Below are 22,573 nucleotides of genomic sequence, written 5' to 3' on the forward strand. Positions count from 1 at the left end.
AAAGTATAAAAAAATGATTACCGGAGAAATCGTGGAATCGTGCGAATTATCAAATAAATTATGATCCATTTATTTATTGTTGGTTTACAGAACTTGAATCGAAGAATTGAAAAATGTAATATTCACTCAGGAATTAATGGCGGAGATAATTAATCTAAGGGCTCTATCATTGTCTTTTTTTTGCTGCTTTCACAGCCTTTGGTTTTTGCTTCTCTCCACCAGAGAGGAACGACGTAATGACCTCCGACATCTCCGGCATGTTGTAGCTCGTCAGATTGTTCAACTGCTCCATCTCCTTCCTCGTCTCAGGATCATTCATTATCTTCGGTAAAATCATGATAAGAACTAGTGGCAGAATCATCATGAGAACCTGAAAAAATCAATAGTTCAATTGCTAGGGGCGAATGATGTAATGTGTTTGCTGTATCTTTTCTCAAGGAATTCCGGGAAATTGTGCCGCAACAGCCTCACAACTTCTTTGGGTGAATTTACGATTGCTCTTCTCAGTATTCGTAATCCAGTTTGAAATACTGGGCGTTTGTGTTGGTATTTTTTAAAAAGAAAGTCGTTACACTATCGGAAAATATTTTTCTGTGGAATTCATTTCATTTCAAAAATTCAAAAAATAAAAAGGTTAAGAAATTGAATAAAAAATTCTGGGATTGATGCATAAATAATTATTTCCAGCGGATAAATCGTCGAAATAATTGACTGAACTTCTGGGAAAAGAAATTAGCACTTAAAATATCTCCCAACGTGTTAAACGAATGCATTACCATGGGATTGAATAAGAAATCTGTCACTCTCCACTGCTCTCTGACTTGGAAATACCGGAACGGTGTCACTGGTCTCATTTTCAGAGGATATGGCACCTGAATAACCTGAGAGGTCTGAATCAAATTGACTTTTCTCGCCCTGAATTTCCCCTTGGAGTTTATCTCCACTCGCATCGGTTCGTACGCGTAATTTGGATTTATTATTTCAACGATGTACGATCCCGATGGTACATTGGATATTGTGAAAGTGCCATCCTCCCTGAAAAATTAATTCCAAATAAAGAACAAGCAATTATTATTACCAAAAATGGGAATTTAAAAATAACTGGAGAATTGACTGAAATGCGGTGCAGTTTTTTTTAACGAAAATTACTTTACAGAGAAAAATAAATAAATAGACGGAATAAACAACAAATTACCGCAAAAATCCATAATATTCCCCTCCATTGGCCATGACATGTGTCATAATTTGCCAGGCAGTGGCACCAGCCCCTTCCCAAGGGAAAACTTTTCCCTCGATGACATATAAATCAGTGGACGAGTCCTCATCTGTCTCAGCAATAACTAAACTGCAAATACACCCCAATAGAACAGCAAAAGTTAAATAATTCTTCCACGTCATGTTGATGTTCAGGTTATTCCATGAATTCCATAAACATATGACTTGAAAACGTCTGTAATTCAGAAGTTCAAAATAAATCAGCTTGACCAACAAGATGATTGCGTATTATTTTTACCCTCAAATTCCCTAGGTGTCTCAGAACTCTGCCGATAGAGTAGACACATGTTCTGGGGATTTGAGCGACCCCATCGGCATTGTAGTACCTCTTTTCCTTAGATTGTACGCTAAAAATTTATGTTGAAGGGGTTATGAGCACTTGTTTTGGTGCGAGTTGTTGATATTTTGTGAGAAACAATAAAAAATTGTCAGACATTTGTTATTAACGTCAAATAATTTAGCCCCTCGAGTTCGATAAACTATAAAAAATGTCGGATCTTTGTGAAGACATCGAAAATGATGAGGAATTATTGGAGCATAATTTCAGCAAGCAATGCTGTGAAATTTTGGAACAATACCCCGAAATCTTGGAGTTCATCTCAAAATTACAGGAGCACGTGAAGAAACAGCGGAAGAAGATATGCAAATTGAAAAATAAATTGATATTCCAGGTGAGCATTGAGTATTTCATTTCATTCATTAATTTCTTTTTAGTTATTGACACTTGGTTGAATAATTTCTGTGAAATTCTGATTTTTTTTCCAGAAAAAAAGTGAAGAGAATACTCTGGCGATGAGCCATGAGGAAAAAACAACTCAAACTGAGGGTCCAGAATCTTCTGCGTCGTCAAATCATTGGGAAATAAATTCTGAACAATCCGGAAGTATTACAGATCAGGTGAAACAAGTAGCTGAATCAGCTCTTCAGCAATCTGGTTTTGTTTATGAAGAAACATCTGGATTGTACTATGATTACACTTCAGGGTACTACTACGATGCTGTTAGTACTTGAAAAAAAATTTTACAAGCTCATAACACGATCTCTTATAAAATAATTTCGAGGCATTTTTATTTCAGAGCCAAGGACTTTATTACGATGGAAACTCAGGGACTTATTATTACTACGACGAGAGCACAAAATCCTACAAATTTCACAGTCAACCAACGACAGTTGACAAATGTGAAAAAAGAAGAGCCAAAGTGGCAAATAAGGTAGCTATCAACATTTAATTAATATTACCACTGTCCCCAAATTTTGTTAAGCATTAAATTGTCTCGATTTTTATAGAATAGTTGTGTCAATTTACTTGAGACAAAGATAAATTAACAAATAGTGAAATTTGAACAGATGTATATGCGAAAATTGTTCAATTGAATTTGATATTTTATTCCACAGGTTTCGGATGAGATACATGAGTTAATAGCCCGTGTTTCGAGTATACAGCTGAAAAGCTATACTCGGCACATATCAGGTAACTAGCCCTTGCCAATTCAATACGAATCTCTCTCTCTTGTAGGATGAGGCTAAAAGACTGAAAAAATGTACAACTGACACTGATGATGATCAAGAGGCACCGGAGGAGGGTGAATGCTCGGATAGTGATAACAACGCAAGTGGAAAAGAGACTAGCAGTAGTGATGATGAGAATGATGAGCAAGGTGGATTTATTATTTATCATGGATTTTTTTTCAGCTCATTATCGTTTAAATAAAAGAGAAGAAGATTCCGGAAAAATATCGGCTTTTTCTCGTAATATTTCGTAGAAAATTCTTTTTCATTTGAAAATATGCAATTCGAAGTGATTAATCATTTTATAATTACTCAATTATTTAAGGGCTCGAATATAGAGTAACTTGAGATTAAAATTGACCTCGTTGATATATTTTTTATTTCAGAATTGGCCAAGACGTATCCACCATGCATGAGGATAATTGTCAAGGAGACAAATCTCCAGAAATTAAAGGCTGGATCACTTTTCATTGTGGCGTATACTGGAGGTTCACTGGGACGTGAGGGAGACCATTCCGTACTCATTCCTGATATTAATATTAGCAAGGTATTGCAACGTGAATTCACGATTTTTACGGGATAATAAATATAATATTATGATCCAGCACCACGCAAAATTCCAATACGATGAATCGAAGAAGCACTACGAGATCGTCGATTTGGGCTCGAGGAATGGAACAATTCTGGATGGAAAGAGGCTGTCTGTCGCCAAACAGGAGTCAGAGCCCTTCAAAATATCTCACGGATCGATGATTCGAGTGGGGGAGACAAAACTTTTGTGTCACATTCATTGTGGGTATGAGACCTGTGGACACTGTGAGCCTGGATTGATTCAGCAGAGTGGAAATTCTGAGGGCTACGTCATCCCCAAGAAAACACAGCACAGATCTGAGCTGAAGAGGTTGAAAAACAAATTTGGAGTTGACAAAGATAATACAAATACTGCGAGTTTAGTGGCCAGTGGATACAAAGACAGGGCACAGGCCAGGAGAGTATGTGTGGGATCTTCTGATCATCACGTGAAGACACAACAGAGTTCTGTCGAGACGTACGTTCCATTGAATCAATTTTAAATCATTTTTTCACTCATGAATATTATGAACGAAATTTTTCATTTGAATTTCTTCAATTATTCTCCATAATATTAATTAGTATTATTACGATATTACTGCAAAATTGGATATTTTTATCGATTTATTCAAGGGATTTCGAAATTTTTATTGCAGATCAATAGCCAAGGACAATAAAGGCTTCAAACTCTTATCGAAAATGGGCTGGAGTGAGGGCCAATCACTGGGCAAGGACGGTGATGGGAGGACAGAGCCAGTAAGTAGATAAAATCAAACAAAATCCTAGGACTTTGCCCTCATTCTCTCTGCCAACAGGAAGGTGAAGAGGCGTGTCATTCGGTCGGGAAAAATAGTTATTTCTCGTTTCATGGTAACACCCCAAGTTCCGGTTGAATTGAAATAATGAGGAGTACTGTAAAACCACTTGCTATAATCATGTTTGTTTTACTACTGACGTTAAGTGTTCTCTCGGTGCGTGATGCAATAATTTTTTTCAATTTTTCTTCAAACGGAACTTGTCCTGGGAATTAACATTCGAGATCAGTCCTTTGGGTACCAGGCTCCTCTTTCTTAGAGTAATCTATATAATCATCTAGCTCTTCCCCATCCGTTTTTCTGTTCAACCGTAACCGATGGAAATAAATGGAAAGGAATAGAGATAAATACGGATGATAAAAAAATGACGAGAATGTGTTGAAAATGGGAATAAAAAATCGACAATGTAGAGAGAACAATCTGCAAGATCATTTTGTTCAGTGAGAATAAAATTACGTTAATTACCACTTGAATATAGCAGTTAGGCATTAATTTGGAATAATTAAAAATGCATATTTGAAGAAATAATTTCTACATGAAACAGATGAGACGAACAAGAACGAAAAACCGAATGGATAATCCAAAAGGTACCATTATCCCCTGACCACCGCAGTATCAAAAAATTTGTTGCCTCCAGTCGCTAATCTATTTCGTCTCGTGGGTTAAAACGAGTCTGACATTTCAAGAGGTGGAGGAGAGGAAGGGAAGAGAGCATTCGTATGATAACGAGTCCCACAAGTCCCTGCACACCAACGAGACTGAAAAAAAAAGCTAAAAATGAGACAAATAAAAATATCATAAAAACAGGAGAAAAAAAAAAGAGGAGAGAAGAGAAGAGTCGACGACATGGCCAGTGGGTTTTCGAGAGTTGGTGGAAGGGTAGTCGTCTAATTAATGCAAATCTACCAAAGTCCAAATGATTATTTTTCTCCCGTCTAGACGCATCCAAGTCCCATTGCATGTTATTCAACGTTTGTTTTTTTTTCCTTCACTAAAGTGTTTTTTTTTACACCGTTATCCTTTCATTTATCCTTTTTTTTTAGAGGGTGGGAGGGAGGGCCGGGGGGTTTATAGCTTGATACGTTTGAATGGATGATGGAGGACTCGGAGGAGAATTTGAGTTTTATGATCCGGTAATTGAGTTTGAGTAATTTTTTTTTAAATTTATTTTAATCCCCATTTTTTTTGGAAACGGGGAAATTCACTCTCTGCCCAGAGGCCAACGAATTCCACGAGTAAAAGTTGTTTCGGTTAATTGCCGATGGAGAAATTGTTTCATTGGAATATATTACCGTTGTAAACGTGAGTCATACGAAAATTCGTTGAATTATCTCATTAAATCGGAATAATCTTGAGTCGTGTATTTTATCTGAGAATTCCTGGAGACGAGGACTCCATTATAGTTATTCTAAAATTTATGAGATTTTCGTTTTGATATAAAAATTCGAGGTTGAACAATTTTTTGTAACCATGAATTGAATAAAAAATCGATGTAAATAATAATTAGAGGCAGATGGAGTGGGGAAAATTGTCGGGTCTTCATTTCTTCGACTGTTTCCACTTGAATAAATTTAAATAAAAAAAAAGTAGATAATTCGTTGACCGGACGAAAGGTATTACCCGCGTCCGTTGGTGCACAATTTTATGTACTAGCTTTTTTTTTTTATTTCTCCTCATTTAAACCGATGGATTTGAGCGCCATTTCCACGTGGAATTGAGGGAATTTTTTTTTTTTCCCGAAGACTCTCTGGGGGAAATGGAGACTCTGTTTCTTACGATCATTGAGACTTTGCAATTACCTCTCGGTACAGAATATCCCTTAGGCTGTACAGACACTCGATTGCGGTTCAACTGACGCTGATAAATGCATTCAGTGGATTAAACATCCGGCGGGTTCTCCATATTTTTGAGTTCAATATCAAATATATTAATATTAAAATAAATGATTGCTATTGTGATTGGGTAATTAATGATTGTTAAATATAAAGGGGTGAAAAATAAAATGTAAAGGGGATGAAATTGAATGGAGCGTCAGGTGCACTTGAAGGAGTCATGACCTATATCGTAAATACTCCCTGCAAGTGCCATAAACTTCAACATTGTAAAGTACCTCACGACGAAGGACACAAAGTACCTGTAAACAGTGCAAGTACCCAGTCGTTCAATTCCAAACGGTTAAACTAAAACGCCAAGCGATATCTTGCCGATGGATAAACCGAGAAATTCATCTGGTCTGAGTGGTTACGTATGTGATACACTGTATTTTAAACAGCAGTTTGTATATAAAAACAGGATATACTCGATCTTATTTCCTCAGGTATTTTACATCGCATGAATAAATGCACTGGGGAATGATGGTAAGAGATGCTTCCGTTTTATTTGTTGGAGCAGATGCACTAGAAAATCTCAACTTGCTACGGTTTTACGATTTACAATCTGCCATTTCGCCTCGAGCTGGCACTTTACAATTCCAGACTCGATTAATGACTCTTCGAGATTGCCACAGTGAATATACAACGTTGAAAATCTTTCAACCCATGAATTACTCCCACTTCGATATTATTATTTATTGGAATTATCAGTTAATGCGTTGTCTGTTGTTTATGATTTTAATCATTTCTGCTGATATATTTTTTACCTTTCCATTTACCTCGAGTCAATTACGTTATCACATTCATCATTTAGATGGATTACGGATCAATATTTTTCCGATTACTATAATAATAAATAATTTAATCGAATAATTATCGTTATTCCATTTTTTAATCATTGAATTGATTGTTCAACGGAGGAATTCATTCTTTTTTCGGATCAAATCAAAATCAAATATTAAAATCAGCAAAATCTCTCCCCCTCCCCTTCTGAATATTCCCCCCACCATGTGGCATGTGGGAGGCAACAGGTGGTAACGATTCCCCAGTCACAAATAAATCCAACACAAATTCCCTCACCGTCTAGACGCCAGTTTGCTGACTAACCATGGATACCAGATTACCCTGGGTCTCCGGGTGTCCATTTTTTCATTCTCACCTCTCACTAAGGCGAAGATAATCAATTCAACCAGTGGGAAGATCTATCCGGGGCAGAATCCCAGAACTTCACCGAGGAAATCCTCAATTTTCATTCTCCCCATCATCTCCAGTTTCCAGACTCTGGATCTCCAGTTGTTCCCTCGTCCCCTGGAAAAATAAAGTTCGTTGATTCCTGGATGGTGTAAAATAAATACACAGATGTATATTTTATTGAGCATGTACTAGCGTATGTACATGGAACTACTGCATTTGCATGCGTCGGCAGTTGGGGTATTTGCTGCACAGTATGCTGCAACTGCAGATTATACTCTGCACAGTTGATGTACATTTGGCTGCATCAGCGCATTCTCTGATCATTATTCTTGGTGATAATTTTATTTCACTGTCTCTTTGTCGTTCTTTTAGTTTTCGATGGGAATTGATTATTATTTAATGTGTCATTTGATAATTTTCGATGTGCAATTCTTCACCAAGAATTTTCCAGTTCATTATCCTCTCGATAATCCTCCACCCCCTCGAGCATAAAAAAAAAAGTTGCGTGACTGCTTTTCATCGGAGATCGTTACCCCCCACTCGGGGGCTTTTCCTTTCACTTAAAAAAAAACTGGGATAAATAAAGTCCTAAGAATAATACAAAAACCCTTTAAATTGCTCGATTAGGCTGGGTCAACTCGCCTGATACGTTATCATGTACACATAGATGTATAAATAGGTACCACGTGTATTGAGTGTTACTCTCGTACGATGAGTAAATAGGTGATTATATAGGTACTAGTAATGCGACATATTATGGGGAAACCTCCGAGTAATAATTTATGAAATTTCAAATTATTTGACAGATCCAGTGATTTTTTATTCCATTCATTATTAATATTAATATTACGTGAAAAATCATAAGATTTTCCCCTTAAATTCAGAACTCTCGACAAATTTTAATGAAGTCAATAAAAATTAATTGCTATTTATAAAATAAATTAATTTAATTCCGCGATTAATTTCGATGAATTTATAAAAAAAATTCATTGCGAGAAATGATAAGTGAAAAAAATGGGAAAAATTTTTTGCTTGCACGTAAACCCAAAGGAAAGCCCGGGGCATGGGTTTGCCCTATCACCAGCAGACGGTTTCCGTCTGGGTAAACATCCAACACCGAGGAGTACGATGTTAGCACATATATACACTCATCCATACCTATATTCTCACGTGATGCACGAAAGGGAGACGGAGATACTGAGACAAGTGGAAATGGATGGGTTTGTGGAGAAGTGGTTGTATACCACGGATATACCTGAGGAGAATCAAAGTGAGTGAGACAGATGGATGGTTTCTGGGATGCATTAGCTCATCCCCCTCCCAATGGGTGGTGGGTGGGTGGGAGAGAGAATAAGGGGGCTAGTCTAGTTGGAGAACAATCCATCACTCGGATTATCATACTGACGGTTTATCCTGTACATTCAATCTCTTTCCTCACAGTTTCATGTGGCCAGTTAACTATGTTGCTTCAGTTACTGTGTGGGTGTTTGTACATTTACCTAAACCAACTGGTCTATTCCATTCTATCTAGTTTAGGTAAATGGCAAGGGAAGGGAAAGGGGGGGATAGAGGGTGAGGATGAGTGTAACCAGTGTCTAGACGGCCAAACACGAATTAATGCTGTGCAAACAATGATGTAGTCTGGTGCATCGTAGACCGCATGCAGAGAGAATGGGGATAAATGTTTTTTTTTTTTTTTTGAGGGATTTGGATTTCAAGCTCAAGCCCATTCCCATTCCCCGGGGATTTTATTTAACCCTGGGGAGAGAATTCCAGAGAATTCCAGGGGTGGTGAATTTTATTGATGTTGAAATAATTTTACTAAATCGGTTGTACGGTATGTATCAACCCCTAGACGTCCTTTTCATTTATCAAGACCTCCAGACAATTTGCAATAAACCCGTGTGATCGTACGAATGATAGAATCACTCATTATCATCGCAATATTGCAATTGCACAACTGCAGATGCACAAGTGCGATGTCTGGGCCGGCGACATTCAACTTTGTCAAGGTATCCCGTATTATGCGATGGTGTACACGCATTCGATTTGTTAACGGAGAAATTACAAACAGGGACAAACTTTCACAACTGGCACGAGTTGTCTGGGTGTCTGCATTTTCAACCCCCTCATACCATCACCAACCACCCACAATCCACCACCCATCCACCCACACACCCACTCACCCACACATCCACCCACCCACCCACCCACCGTTTTACCCCAACTGCATGCACATCGTCTGGCGCAATACCAGACGGTACACAATTCAATATGCGATAACAAATACAACAAATATATCAAATATATTAAATATATAAAATTATAATATAATATACAAAATATATTGTATATTATTATTTTTGTTATTATTGCAGATTAATTGTTTTATATTATATAAAGTTTAATTTTTCAGATGAATTATATATCTTGTATATTGTTATTGTATATTATATATTAAAAATATGTTATTTTATATTTTTACAGAATAATTGTGGAAAAATTGGGGAAATTGGAGTTTGCTTTATCTTTCGATTGTAAAAAAAAAATAAAAATTTTTCCGCGTGGGTAGAGAATAGCTAATAATAGTAACTACTGGGTACAGTACATAGGCAAACCCTCGAGTGTCTGCGGTTAATCGGTAATCACGGTGCATTGCCTTCCACCGTCTAGCCGTCCTGGCCTATTTGCCCATTTTCCCACCCTCGTCGATTTCTACTCCATACCACCCAGAAATGGCTGACACGTCTGGCAGAACTATATCACTTGTTCTACAAGTCATTTAACGTCTATTAGACGAATTATCATAATGGCAAATTGCCATTATGCAATTGTCTTTCAGTCTCGTCGCTTCCCCCCATTTTTTAGGGGAACACATTCGGATGAAAAATCACTAGCTCATTCAACTGATTATTCTATTTTCTTTACATGCCAATTAAGAACGTGGAATTTATTTTATCGGGTAATTCAATTATTTCTGTGGAAATCGGTACGAGATGGGGGCATTCATTAAAATTTATTTCGCTTGTCTGTCTGTCTTGAATCTAGGTTGACGATCAGCTAAATTATGAACTACCAGACGCAATTGAAATATTAAGGAGGGGGACAGAGGGGGATTAATAAGTCTGATGTTATCGAATTTTTAAGAGCATTGTCTGATCTGGTGGGAATTTTTTTATTCCACTCCCATTTTTCGATACTGGAGCAATCCGATAAAAATTTTCCAGTCACAAGTGAAGAAAATCTGCAATTATCATCCCCTCCCCCCTTTCGCCCCCCTCCCCCTGTCACAAAGAATTCCCGATGCACTTATCAACAAAGTTCTGCCCTCACGACTTGTTGTCGTATACTTGTCAATTCAAAGGCCGTTACAGAGTCTAGACTCATATATTGAGTGAGGTACTTTTTGTTGTGGTTAAGAGGAGAAAAAAAGGGTGGGAGGGGGGGGGGGCACGAGGGAATAAAAAAAAATGGAGAGAGCGCGTTTAAAATATATAACAGTGAATAAACTGTCATGCGAAAAAAATGACATGAAACGTCAGAAAATTTCAGGATTTCATCTGAATTCAATCAGTAATAACAATAACAATAATAATAATAATAATAATAATAACAGATTTTATGGAGGAGAAATAATTGATTAAGCAGCATTATTAATATATTTGTTATTATTTTTTGGAGGAATTGTAATTATAATTATATAATTGTATTTTTTTTTTCAGTTTAGATTGTTTTTGGTTGTTATTGCAAATTTAGAGTGTAATTTAGTATTCGGTGGGATTCAAAGCTTCATATCTCTTTTTGTTGGATAACTATTGGGGCTGAGTCAAGTGTCTGACGAGTCCTCATTTACATGCAGACACGTTAGGGTCGACTAGGGCTTGTCCACTTGCCCCAAATACTGTGTCGAGAATTTCTTTTTTAAACCTCTTTTATCTTTTATCTCTTTTTCGGGTCGGACTAGACTCTAGGGCTTTCGCCAGATGAGACGTCTCGCGACCCACATGCGGAAATTAAAAAAAATCATTTCCGGGGGTGGAAAATTCACTTCGCGACCGTCAATTTTCCGATTTTTCACGTGAAATTCGGGTGAATTTTTTGAAGATGACGGGTTAATTTGAATTTATCTGGTTTAGTTTAGTTTATCTGGAGAATTATAATTTGTTAATTTGTTGGTATTTTTTTTTATCGATCAATGGAGAAATTCGGAGATGCCACTCTTGACGAATTTATTCATGACCTGGAACAATGGGCAATTGCACGCGTGAAATTGGTGGAATGCAAATCCTGAATAATTGCCTGACGAGAATCAAAACGTGTCTGCGAATTTCGATATGATGATTTTTTTTTTCCTCCGAGCCAATTAATGGGATCTTATTGTTTTTGAGTTTAATTCAAAATCTCGTTTTTTTTTTCAGGTACCTCTTGTGAATAATACGAGCAAGTCGGGATTGGGCGCAACAAATCCTGTAGTAGAAATGGATCCGAATGTCGAGAAGAAACAGGCGCTCTGGAGAAAAACCAAGGAAAGATACGATGGGATTTCGTAATAATTTCCATAAAATTTAAACTGAAATCACGAGAACATGTGATCGGTTTTCTGCGAATATCTCGGGATCCGGGAGAGATAGGAACTTATTCTCAGAACCATTTTTGCGGCCCGCAATCAGCCCTAAAAAAAAGGTAATACCAAAAATTAGGATATCTCTTCCAGATTCTGAGATATTCGCGAAAACCTGGACGATCGTCGACCCCGAATTTACGGATTTTGTACAAATCATCGTGGATTTTTTTAACGTCTGAAAAATTTGTAATAAATGTAATAAAATTGATAACCAAAATAATCATCACAACAGAATATCTAGAAAAAACCCCCTCATCAGTCCAATTTTTTCCTATTAATTAATAAACAAATTGATTTCCTAGTATTTCCCCAAATTTTTATCCAAGAAATCCTCGACATTTTTGATTGTAGTAATTCCCCGAAACCCGTCGTGTCCCTAAAAGTCGTCAGAAAAAAGGGGGGAATAAAAAAAAAAGATGAATAAATGTGAAAAAGAATAAAAAAACGTGAGAATTTGGCGTCATCGGTTTCGAGTTTGTACCGCAGTTCCCCTCCGAAAAATTCGGAGTTGAGAAGTATCATTTTTATAAGCCCCATAAAATCCACTGCTCTGGCCATTTAAAAGAAAAAAGAAAAATAGTTCTCAGGCCCATTCGCAGGTCCCAGTTGTCCATTGGGTCTCAAAGGGTGGCAGAGGGAGGAGGTAGAAGTGCTATTAGTCGGGCCCCAGTATAAAATTGACTTTTTATCGCCCTCAGACCGAATGCGACTGGAAATTAGTCAGAACTTCTCTCTTCTCCCTCTCAACAGTCTTTTTATCTCTCTTGTCATTCGCCTTTTTGTTTTTTATTTTCTCATTTTATTTCTTAGCGCATACCGATTCACTGACAAAACACTTTCATCGGAGTTTATATGTCTGTCTTGGTCTATATTCGTCTGACCAACTGAATCAACAATAAAATGCAGAAGCTGAGGGCTGCTAAGTGATTTTTATCTTTGGCAGCTCCTTCTCACATTTTCAAGGGCCTCATTATTTCAACCCTCTTTTTTTATTAATTATTTAGCTGATAAGATCGTCAACTACTTCGAAAATTCATTCTACAAAACGAGAAGAAATTCAATTTTTAACAAAATAATATTTAATATTTAATCAATATTAATTGTTTATAAATACTGGTATTGAATATTAATTCGTTGAATTCGTGGAATTAATATTCCGATTTTTCCATCCGTGGGAAATATTTTGGAAATTTTTATAATTAAATTGAATTTTAAAAAATGGAGGCAAGTGTGATAAGATGATAATTATCCAATTTTATTGCTGATTAGGTTGGAGATTCAATAGAATTTGGGAATTGACGTCGGAAATCTTTTAATCCTCGCGATAATTATCAATTGTTGCTAGTTGAGGTAAGAGTGATTTGTGGAGCAACAAAAGACAAAATTGAGAATGAGGTGCATCAAGGCCAGACGGGCCTTCCTAGTAAAGAAAGGGAGAAGTTAAAAAAAAAATGAAAAAAAAAATCTGACAGAGGACAAATGAGGCCCATTTGTTAGCGCCGGGTTGGCTCGCATTAGGCCCCAAACATTTCAGAGTTGGCAAAATTTTTAGTGGCGAGAGAAGTGCAAAAAATCGCCCGAAGAGAGATACCAAAAAAAATTGGGCCTTTTTGTCGTTATCCTTCAGGTATCAGGATATCTCAGTGATTTTCGACAATTACATGTGGGCATTACTGACCCACGGGGTGAACAAAATAATTCTTTCCTCAAAAAATCGGTTGGGGGTAAATTTACAAGAGAACAATTTTTTCAATGAAAAATTGTCTTTTTTATTTGGATCTTTTGTTTATTTATTTCAGATATTTCGGGGGGGCAGTCGCAAAAAAAATTGGGGGACTCAGGGGGTGGGGCAGCAGGTGCATGAACAATTTTAATCGAAATAATGATACTGGGAATTTGAATCGACTGCAATCGTGCACCACACGGCGAAATATCATACGCTTGAGTCTCGGCTCGATCATCGCCAGACATAACAAAATTCTCGGGGTACTTGCCCAGCTGTACTGGATTTAGATTCCAATTAAATAGAAGTATTTGAATTTTCTATCAATTCATTAATAATTCCCATTAATTGAATTCAGAAAGAAATAAATTGTTTGGAAAGTGGTGCAGTTATTTTTTCGCAACCAATTTTCGGAGGATATCTCGAATCCGAAGGGAAATATTGGATTTCATGTAATTACCTTTTTTACAGGTCTTCTTTTTATCTATAAAAAATGATTTCATGAAAATACCGCTATCTCTCTTCAATTTCGAGATATTAATTACGAACGCGAGTTGTTAAAGTTGTAAATTAAGATGACTGCATTTTTAAAATCCAGTTTTCACAAAATATCTCAGAATTGAAGAAAAATAGTGAAATTTTAATAACAATCTTTTTTGCAGCTCTTGTTTTTCTCTATAAAAAATGTAATTACAAAAAAATCGTTATCCCTCTTAAATTCCGAGATATCACGCGAAAACTGGTGTTGAAAAAATGGACCTCGTTATTTAAAGCCAATTAGAGAGTAATTAACGGTAAAATGGCACGGCAATGATGGGAAAATTGATGAATTTCGGGATAAATTGAAATAGCGAAATTGTGATATCGTTTAAAGAGTCCAGAATATATGTAACATCTGAAAATGTCGTTGTGAAGGAAGAGGACACTTCTAACCAACCCCCCCCTTGAACGAGTCATAGACTAATGATTCCTGTCTGAGTGGGTGGAGTAAGGATTGAGCAGCCAGTAAACAGGGGGAAATGGAAGGGAGAGAACTGAAAAACCTTGGCCCCAGCTACAAGGACCATTGTCCCACCGCTGGAGAGACCACTCCAGCGTCGGCCCTTTTGCTGACCATTGCACCGAGATTTACCCAAAGGAGAGAAAACACATTTCAAACAAAAAGAATCTACATGAAAGAGAATGTCATTTATTACACTGAGAAATAAATCCCCAACTGCCATTTAAAATCATCAACAACCAAGAGGTAAAATAAAAAAATCCCACATAATCAATCCCTATTTTTTCATTAATATCTCGAAATCCAAGCCACATACGAATTTTTTCACAGATATCTTTTCCGCAGCTCGTGTTTTCCTCTACAAAAAAGTTATTCACCAAAAAATCGATGGGAGTGATCGATCTCGAGATATCATCCCCCGAAGAACTGACAGTTCCGTCATCTGACGTTGTCCTTGAGTTTTTTTTTTAAATCTGTAATTATTGGATTAATTGGTAATTTAGTGATTTAATTGAGGTTGTTATTGTCATTGAATATTCGTGGTGATGGAAAAATTGTTAACGTAATAATTTAGTGAATTGTTTAATTAAAATGTTTGTTTTGAAATAATGGGAGTTGAGACAGAAAAGTGCGGGGTGTACGAAACAATGAGTTTTCTCAAGTGGCTTGACTCGTGAGTTTTTTAGTCTCGTACGAGACGATAGGAATGGGGGATCAAACGTCGGTTCGTCAGGGGGTTGAAAAAACCCAATGGTACCCTCAACAGGCCCCCACTGAGTGGCTATTACGCACCCCTAGTACAACCAAGGGCAATTTGATATAATCATTACTATTCAGAATTACACAGATGGAGAAGAAAAACAAGCATCCCTCAGGATTATTTTAATCCCCAAATTAATTTTATTATTTACATACAACTTAATAAACAATAAACAATTTCCCCCTTCCTCACCCCCTTTAAATAAAAAATCAATACAATAAAACTTGAAGTAGTTACGTGGTGGGTTGAAAGAATTCAGCTGAGCCTTTCGAAAAAAATAAAAATAAATAAAAGATGTGATGGTCTAGACCGGTGGCAGACAGTGTGGCAAAACGAGCATATACAGACGATATATATGAGGACAAAAAAAAAAAAGGAGTGAGGGAGAGAGAGAGTGGATGGAATAGGAGACAGGGTGAGCGGCAAGTTGGGTAGAAGAGAGGATGGATAAAACATCTCCCGACCGATTTACGGTACCGTCATCCGTTGAGTCTCTTCGGGGCTGTGGGGGCTACTGCAGTCCGCAGGATCAAGGGGTTCCTCCTTTTTCCTCCTTTTTCCTCTTTTTTCCTCTTTTTTCCTCCTCTTCCTCCTCCTCCTCCTCATCCTCCTCTTCCTCCTCTTCCTCCTCTTCCTCCTTCTTCTCCACCCCCTCCTCTTGTTCACCGTTCTTCTCCTCATGCTTCTCAATTCCCTTTTGCTCCTCTCCGTGCTCATCACCTTCGCGTCTTCCTTCTTTTTCCTCCTCCTCATCATCATGCTCCTCACCTCGCCGGCTCATTCCTTCCTCCTTTCTCCTCATTTCTCCTCCTCGTGTTTCTCACCATGTCGTCTTCCTCCATCCTTCTTCTCCAGCTCAGGCTAGACGTCCTCCTCCTCCTCCTTTTCCTCCTCCTTCTCCTCCTCCTCTTCCTCCTCCTCTTCCTCCTCCTCGTGATCCTTTAAGTCTCTTTCGTGCCGACTGTAAAGGCCGTGTGCGTAACCACGCGAATCGAACGTACTCCTCGTCTCGTCGTCTCCTTTCTTACATTTTCACTCACTCACTTCCATCTTTTCACCTCCTCACTCCACCGGCTTTTCAGACTCAATACTGCGGTCGTATAATTCTCCCGGAATGCAACAGGTATTATTGCAACTTATGGATGATTTTCCAGGGGTGAGGGTGTCACCCGGAGAATTCAATTATTTTTACGAATGGGGGGGGGGGGGGGGTGGCACTTGGAGTGCAACACACCAAAAAAAAATAGACTCATCAATTAAATTTCCTCGGTACCAGTAAATGAAAAAAATCGAATTGCACATTAAGATTCTTCACCCCCATTTTCCCCAAATATCTCGGTATCGGAGGAAAATACCGAAATTTTCATATCTACCATTTTTGTAGCTCTCACTTTACCCCCCAAAAACTATCAGCACAAAAAAATCGCTATCTCCCCCCAATTACGAGATATCCCCCGAAAACTGGTGTTGAAAAAAATGCACTCTATTGTACGACTACCACTTCCCCACAAAAATTATAAAAATTGATAAAAATTGGCGGAAGGAAAATTATAACTGTAACTTCTACAGAATGCTCGAGAATTTGAATTGAAATCTCCATTGCGATCGAAAAACGACAATTGCACAATTTAAATGGCGAGTCGCGTCCCGCAAACGCGCGAACTCGATCCCCTGAATATTCTCAGGGCGCATTATGAAATTTTTTCACGTGGCAAAATTGAAAATTATGAGTAACATTAAGCTACCAAAGAATTGTCTCGGTGCATTGTGAAGACGCGGAATCGTGTCCTCGGTTTATAGTACCACGATTTGAGAGGTATGCGCTGTCTGATCGCCATACAGCTGTGTCTTTTCTCTGGGCGCGTTTTATCCCCTGGGCCTCGTATACTCTCGTTAACGAGAAAGGAAAGGCAAAGGCAAAGGATTCCATTGCACACACACATTGTTGAATATAAGGATAAAAAAAAAGGGTATATATATTAAATGTACATATACATAGAACCTGAGGATGTGTACCAGAGACGATGAGGCCGGAAAGGTAATAATTCGTCGTGCGCCTTGGAAATACCTAACAGTGTACTACTACCCGATGCACGTTTGTGGATGCATTATGCATGCATGAGAATCACAATTTACCTTTTTTTTTTTCAACTAAATTCGAAGATTTTTTTTATCAAGTAAATTGACCGTTTCTGGGGGCATTGTATTCCGTCAAGTTCTAGATTTGAAAAATTTTCTATGAAAATATTTTGGAATATTTTGGAAAATCTTGGAAAATCTTGGAAAATCTTGGAATATCTTGGAATATCTTGAAATATCTTGGAATATCTTGAGCCTTGAATTAAGACGAAAGGCTAGAATGGATTTAAAAACCCCATAATATCGCGAATAAATTCCGCACCGATAAAAAAAATAATAATAAAATCCACAACTGAATTTCCCGTCAATTTTTTCGCGACGTGTCCCCCCGGAATTTCCCCTCACCCCAAAAGCCGTAATCCTAAATTAAATTCAATTCTTAACAGTTAACACAAGGGGGAGATAAATAAAATAGTGTGAGAGAAGCTCCGGACATTGTCAAGACTGAACTCCAACGACACGATAATAATCTGCTTACGAATTGCTTAATTATATCACAATTTTAGTACCAACTGGGTCTGTTTATTCGTTGCATCTTTATTTTTCCTTTTCGCGGGGTATTTTTTTTTCAAAACTCCTGGAGTTCATCTGGATAAGCCCGGAGTTGATGCGAGCGTGACTGGAGATTGTTGGACGATACAAGGAGCTGGGGAACTCGTCACGAAAGCACAGCACGACGAAAAAGCCAAGAGAGAGATATAGGAGGCGAATGATGTTTGCGTCAACGGGTGTATAATGCAACTAACGTTCAAGGGGGAAGGGGGATAAGGGGTGGACAACTTTTAGTCTGTTTGTTGGTTATTTTACTCTGTCTTTTGTGATATGTGCCTTGGAAGGGAATACCTTATAAAGAGTCGCCGTTGTCTCTCGTTACGCCAGCGAGATTTTAACTCAGCACGTGCGCATTTATACATGATTTATGAATTCGCTTGATCATCATTTTTTTTTTTAACGCGGGGGTGTGGTGTCATTATTCTCCTTGAATTTTCAGGAAACCTCAGTGTCACCTGAATTTTTCACTGTAACGATTTAACTTGAATTTTTTTATTTCCAATCAAACCGAATTTTTACGAATTTTCCAGTTATATTGAGGATTTGAAAAAATTTATTAATTTTTTGGAAAATTTTATTGTGAAAATTTTGCATTCAATGTTATTTGATTTTCAAGGTTTTTTGGGTGTTGATTGATCAATCGTTTTTCGCACTGAGTGCAAAAAATTTTGGAACTGTATTATTTTTTAAAATATTGAGAGGATATTAAAATTAATTAATAATAATTAATAATAATAATTATTATTATTATTATCATCATTATTAATAATTAATAATAATAAAAATAATAATTAGTATTAATAATAATAATTAATCATAATAATAATAATTTAATAATAATTATTGTTAAAATTGGTGGAGAAATTTTTTTGGTCGCACTGAGGGTAAGGGAGAGGGAGACAACGTAAAAATCGAGAAGACAACCAAGAAATTCAATTCTACTCCTTTTCATCGGGTTTCTTCCTCTCGGCTTATGCCATATTAAGAACACGCCTGACGCTGAATGAATGGAGCGACGAATGATACCAGTGCCTGTTCTCCATTATTTTTTATTTACAATCAAACAACCATCTCTTTTTTTTTCCCCGCAGTCTCCCTCTCGTTTTAATTCTTTTGCGTTATTTCTGGGGGACCGCAACCTGTTTTTATTTTCATACCGCGAGTCGTTTATTTTCGGGTGGTACCTGAAAACCGTCTGCAAGCTCTTGATATTCTGGACGAGGATGATGAATTTATCATGCAGAGGGGCAGAAACAACGTGACAAAATTATGATGATTGTTGCAAAAAATATAGCAACACGTGATTTTGATTTTTCATTTATTTTTCATTTTTGGAGATTTTTGAGGAAATCGTGAGGAATCCGTTTGAATAGATTTTCGTTGGGGCTTTTTATTGTAAAAAATGGAGATTAACATTTTTTTCTTTTAGGCTGAATGGATGATAAACTGAATAGAGCCAGACACAACCGCATGGATACTATTTTATTATTTTTACGTGGGTTATTGGGCCGGATGCAAACGTCCGGTTGCAGTGCAAAAACCCAACCACAGTCACGCTAGTATTGTGGTGCCCATTTCTATTTTCAAATGGGTTAAATGGAGTGAAAAGAGGAATAGACGAAATTGATACGTATTGTATTGAATTATCTTCGGCGAGAAAATCTAGCCTTCGCTCGCGCCCGCAGTACCTCGGAATCAATTTTTTTTTTTCACTCAATTCGAAATTAAAAAAAAAATTCCATGACAGATTTTTGTAATTGTCAGTACCAAAAGTATCTGTACAAAAATTGAAAAATTCAATTTCTCCCGAATTTCTCGGAGAAATTGTTTTATTTATGTTTAATTAATAATTTGAAAAGAAAAAAAATTCCATGACAGATTTTTGTAATTGTCAGTACCAAAAGTATCTGTACAAAAATTGAAAAATTCAATCTCTCCCGAATTTCTCGGAGAAATTGTTTTATTTATGTTTAATTAATAATTTGAAAAGAAAAAAAAATTCCATGACAGATTTTTGTAATTGTCAATACCAAAAGTATCTGTACAAAAATTGAAAAATTAAATTTCTCCCGAATTTCTCGGAGAAATTGTTTTATTTATTTTTCATTGATAATTTAATTGTTTACACGAAAATTAAGGACGGAATTAATTCGCGTATTTGTTTGAGAATAAAAATTATGGAACAAGCCTGATTACGTCGGAATTCCGCGTTCGTTCGAGTGGGATTTGTGCAATTTTTTTTTTAATAGTTACTTCCGGATTTTGATTTATTATTATTGAATTCTTCTGGTGAAGATTCACTGGAGTCACGTGCCAGGGGGCGTAACTTTTGCTCGTCCACCAATTACAATGGCAGGAGACACCCACGCATTTTCTTTATATTTACACGTACCCGTTTCGAGAATGTGGATTTGCGTGATTATGAGGATATAGACGGTGAGGAAAATTGCTGAAGAATGAAAGGCCAGTTTAAATGCGTCTAGTCTGGGACGCGGGTTACAAACTGCCCACGCGTTCGAGAGGTACTTATGAGACGTTTTGATGACGCGAGACTATACAATAAGTTGGGAAATGTCGGCGGGAATTGAATAATTTAAGTTTTCAGAAATTTCAGGCTTTTCAGGCTGGTGGAATTCACTCGTTTACCGATTTAAATGATCAATCATTCCGATTGAATTTTTACCTGAAATTCACGAGGAAAACCCTTCAATTTTCCGGGTAGAAAAAATGGAATCGGAATATTTTTTCCAAATTTTTCAAAAATTTCTGGAAAACTTTTCAGAAATTAAAACAAAAGAAGAAATTAAACAAAAAAAATCGGGGAACAAAACAATTGTATTTTTGGGAAATGGTTTGAAGAATTTTTCAAAAATTAGTTTTCGATAATTTTTTTAATAATTTTCTAGAAATTTTTGTGAGTATAATTTTTTCTTTTAATTATACTTTTGTTTTTTTACTTTTCAAATTTTTTAATATTCTTAGAAAATACGTCACCTAAATTATAAGAAAAAATCTATTCAAATTTTTGAAAAATTTTTCAAAATGTTTCCCAAAAATAAAATAATTTTGTTTTCCAACTTTTTTTTGAAAATTTGAAAAAAAATTTCGATTACAATTTTTTTACTCGAGTTAGCATTTGATTTGCCCATTATTGAATGAATGAAATTGAAATTCTGGAATTTCCAGAAGCTTTCAGGAAAACCTGAGACTCCAGGCTTTCTTCTCCCTGCCTGAGCCCTGAAAACTGTTACAAATCCGCCCTTGAAACCCCGTATTTTCCCCAGAAATATCATCCAACTAGTCCCTGCGTCCTGAAACCGATCACTCAACTCCCTAAAATTCCGCCTCCCTCTCCCTGCGTGCGCCGACCGAAAAATTCAAAAATTCCCCCGCAGCCCCACCACACCTGAAATTCCAGAATTCCCCCCAAATGACCCGTCGTCCCTGAGTCCTGAAAACCACCCCTAAAATCCCTGAAATTCCCCACGCCCCATCCCCCCATCCCTAAAAATAGCCGAATCCCCCTGACCCCTCGAAAACCTGAAATTCAGAGAAAAACTGATTTTCACCCCAGTCACTCCCTGTCCCCTGGACACCATGAAACCTGGAAGCCCCTGAAATTCCCCCGAAATTTCGAATTCTCTAACATGAGTCTTTCTTCCGTTTGAAATAGAAGGAGAAGTGGTGGGTATAGGTGGGGTGGTAGTGGAGGTGGTGGAAAGAGTAGAGACCGCACGGGCAACTACTAGTAGAGCCAGCAGCAGTGAGCAGCAGCTAGCAGCAGGCAAGAGCTGTACGGACGGTACAGAGGTGGTGGAGTAGTGGGAGATTTTCGAAGTGGGGTGCAGGCATCAGAGCAATTCCTCGTGCGCGCGGGTGATTATCGGCCGACGTCGTTCGACTCTCGTGCAGGCCGCGTGACTCCGGTGTTACTCCAAAACGTCTCCCACTTTTTTTATTTTTCACCAAAAACTAATCGCAATTCACCAATTTTCCAAAATCCCACTCAATCGAATCACCAAAAATTGCCCCCCTCCCCCCCAAAAAAAAAGCCCCGAGATCAATCGATTACTCCGGGAAAGAGGGAGATAAAAAAATAATCAATCTCCCGATTGATTGGCATGATTGATTTTCCCTGAAACTCATATTTCCGGGGGGAAGAACTCAATATTGACAGGGAAATAAGTGCGCGCCCACCTGAATACCTGAGGCGGAATTGGAGTAAGTTAAAAATACACTAGTGTGCTGTCACACACTTGGGGGATAAAAGACACCGATAGTGGATAAAATCGAGGCAAAAATGTACAACGTAATAAGTTGGATAGCTAGAAATACCGATCGTCTCGCTGCGGGATACTGGGGTGGCCTTGATCCAAGGTGTGATAATTTAATTGAAATGTAAATGAGTGAATTGATATAAAAAATAATAAGGGGTATAAAATCTGTGACTTACCCCATGACATACCCCAGAGGCCAATCACACCTGAAACAATCGATTATATCAATTTTTTTATTGATCATTCACTGGGAGTTTTACCTCA

The 22,573-nt window shown here is 37.4% G+C and overlaps 2 protein-coding genes across 4 annotated transcripts; one reads left to right on the forward strand and one right to left on the reverse strand.

Moving 5' to 3' along the window:
* Nucleotides 1-54: 54 nt before the first annotated feature.
* EMC7 (ER membrane protein complex subunit 7) lies at nt 55-22,505 on the reverse strand. The gene is made up of 4 exons (XM_011312093.1): nt 22,486-22,505; nt 1,196-1,450; nt 777-1,035; nt 55-370 (listed from the first exon to the last, which is right to left on the reverse strand). Exons 1-4 carry the CDS (start codon nt 22,488-22,490, stop codon nt 167-169), a joined length of 723 nt encoding a protein of 240 aa, XP_011310395.1. The 5' UTR covers nt 22,491-22,505; the 3' UTR covers nt 55-166.
* Nucleotides 1,546-12,065, forward strand: LOC105270868 (angiogenic factor with G patch and FHA domains 1). 3 transcript variants are annotated; one of them, XM_011312092.1, is made up of 8 exons: nt 1,546-1,946; nt 2,041-2,274; nt 2,352-2,486; nt 2,792-2,933; nt 3,171-3,331; nt 3,390-3,832; nt 4,011-4,110; nt 4,714-5,127. In XM_011312092.1, exons 1-8 carry the CDS (start codon nt 1,764-1,766, stop codon nt 4,771-4,773), a joined length of 1,458 nt encoding a protein of 485 aa, XP_011310394.1. In that variant the 5' UTR covers nt 1,546-1,763; the 3' UTR covers nt 4,774-5,127. The 3 variants fall into 3 exon arrangements, with proteins under 3 accessions (XP_011310394.1, XP_011310393.1, XP_011310392.1); XM_011312091.1 differs by lacking the exons at nt 2,792-2,933; nt 4,714-5,127 and adding exons at nt 2,671-2,746; nt 11,653-12,065 and having other exon boundaries at nt 1,549-1,946; XM_011312090.1 differs by lacking the exon at nt 4,714-5,127 and adding an exon at nt 11,653-12,065 and having other exon boundaries at nt 1,553-1,946.
* Nucleotides 22,506-22,573: the final 68 nt, after the last annotated feature.

This window comes from Fopius arisanus, unplaced genomic scaffold, assembly GCF_000806365.1.
Source record: "Fopius arisanus strain USDA-PBARC FA_bdor unplaced genomic scaffold, ASM80636v1 scaffold00096, whole genome shotgun sequence".
NCBI classification, from domain to species: domain Eukaryota; kingdom Metazoa; phylum Arthropoda; class Insecta; order Hymenoptera; family Braconidae; genus Fopius; species Fopius arisanus.

Coding starts and splice junctions, on each gene's coding strand:
- LOC105270868 (XM_011312090.1), top strand. CDS start 1,764: ATGTCGGATCTTTGTGAAGACATCGAAAATGATGAGGAATTATTGGAG. Junction 2,934..3,170: donor TGATGAGAATGATGAGCAAG/GTGGATTTATTA, acceptor TTTTTATTTCAG/AATTGGCCAAGACGTATCCA. Junction 4,111..11,652: donor GTGATGGGAGGACAGAGCCA/GTAAGTAGATAA, acceptor TTTTTTTTTCAG/GTACCTCTTGTGAATAATAC.
- EMC7 (XM_011312093.1), bottom strand. Junction 1,036..1,195: donor GAATATTATGGATTTTTGCG/GTAATTTGTTGT, acceptor TTAATTTTTCAG/GGAGGATGGCACTTTCACAA. Junction 371..776: donor ATTTCTTATTCAATCCCATG/GTAATGCATTCG, acceptor TGATTTTTTCAG/GTTCTCATGATGATTCTGCC.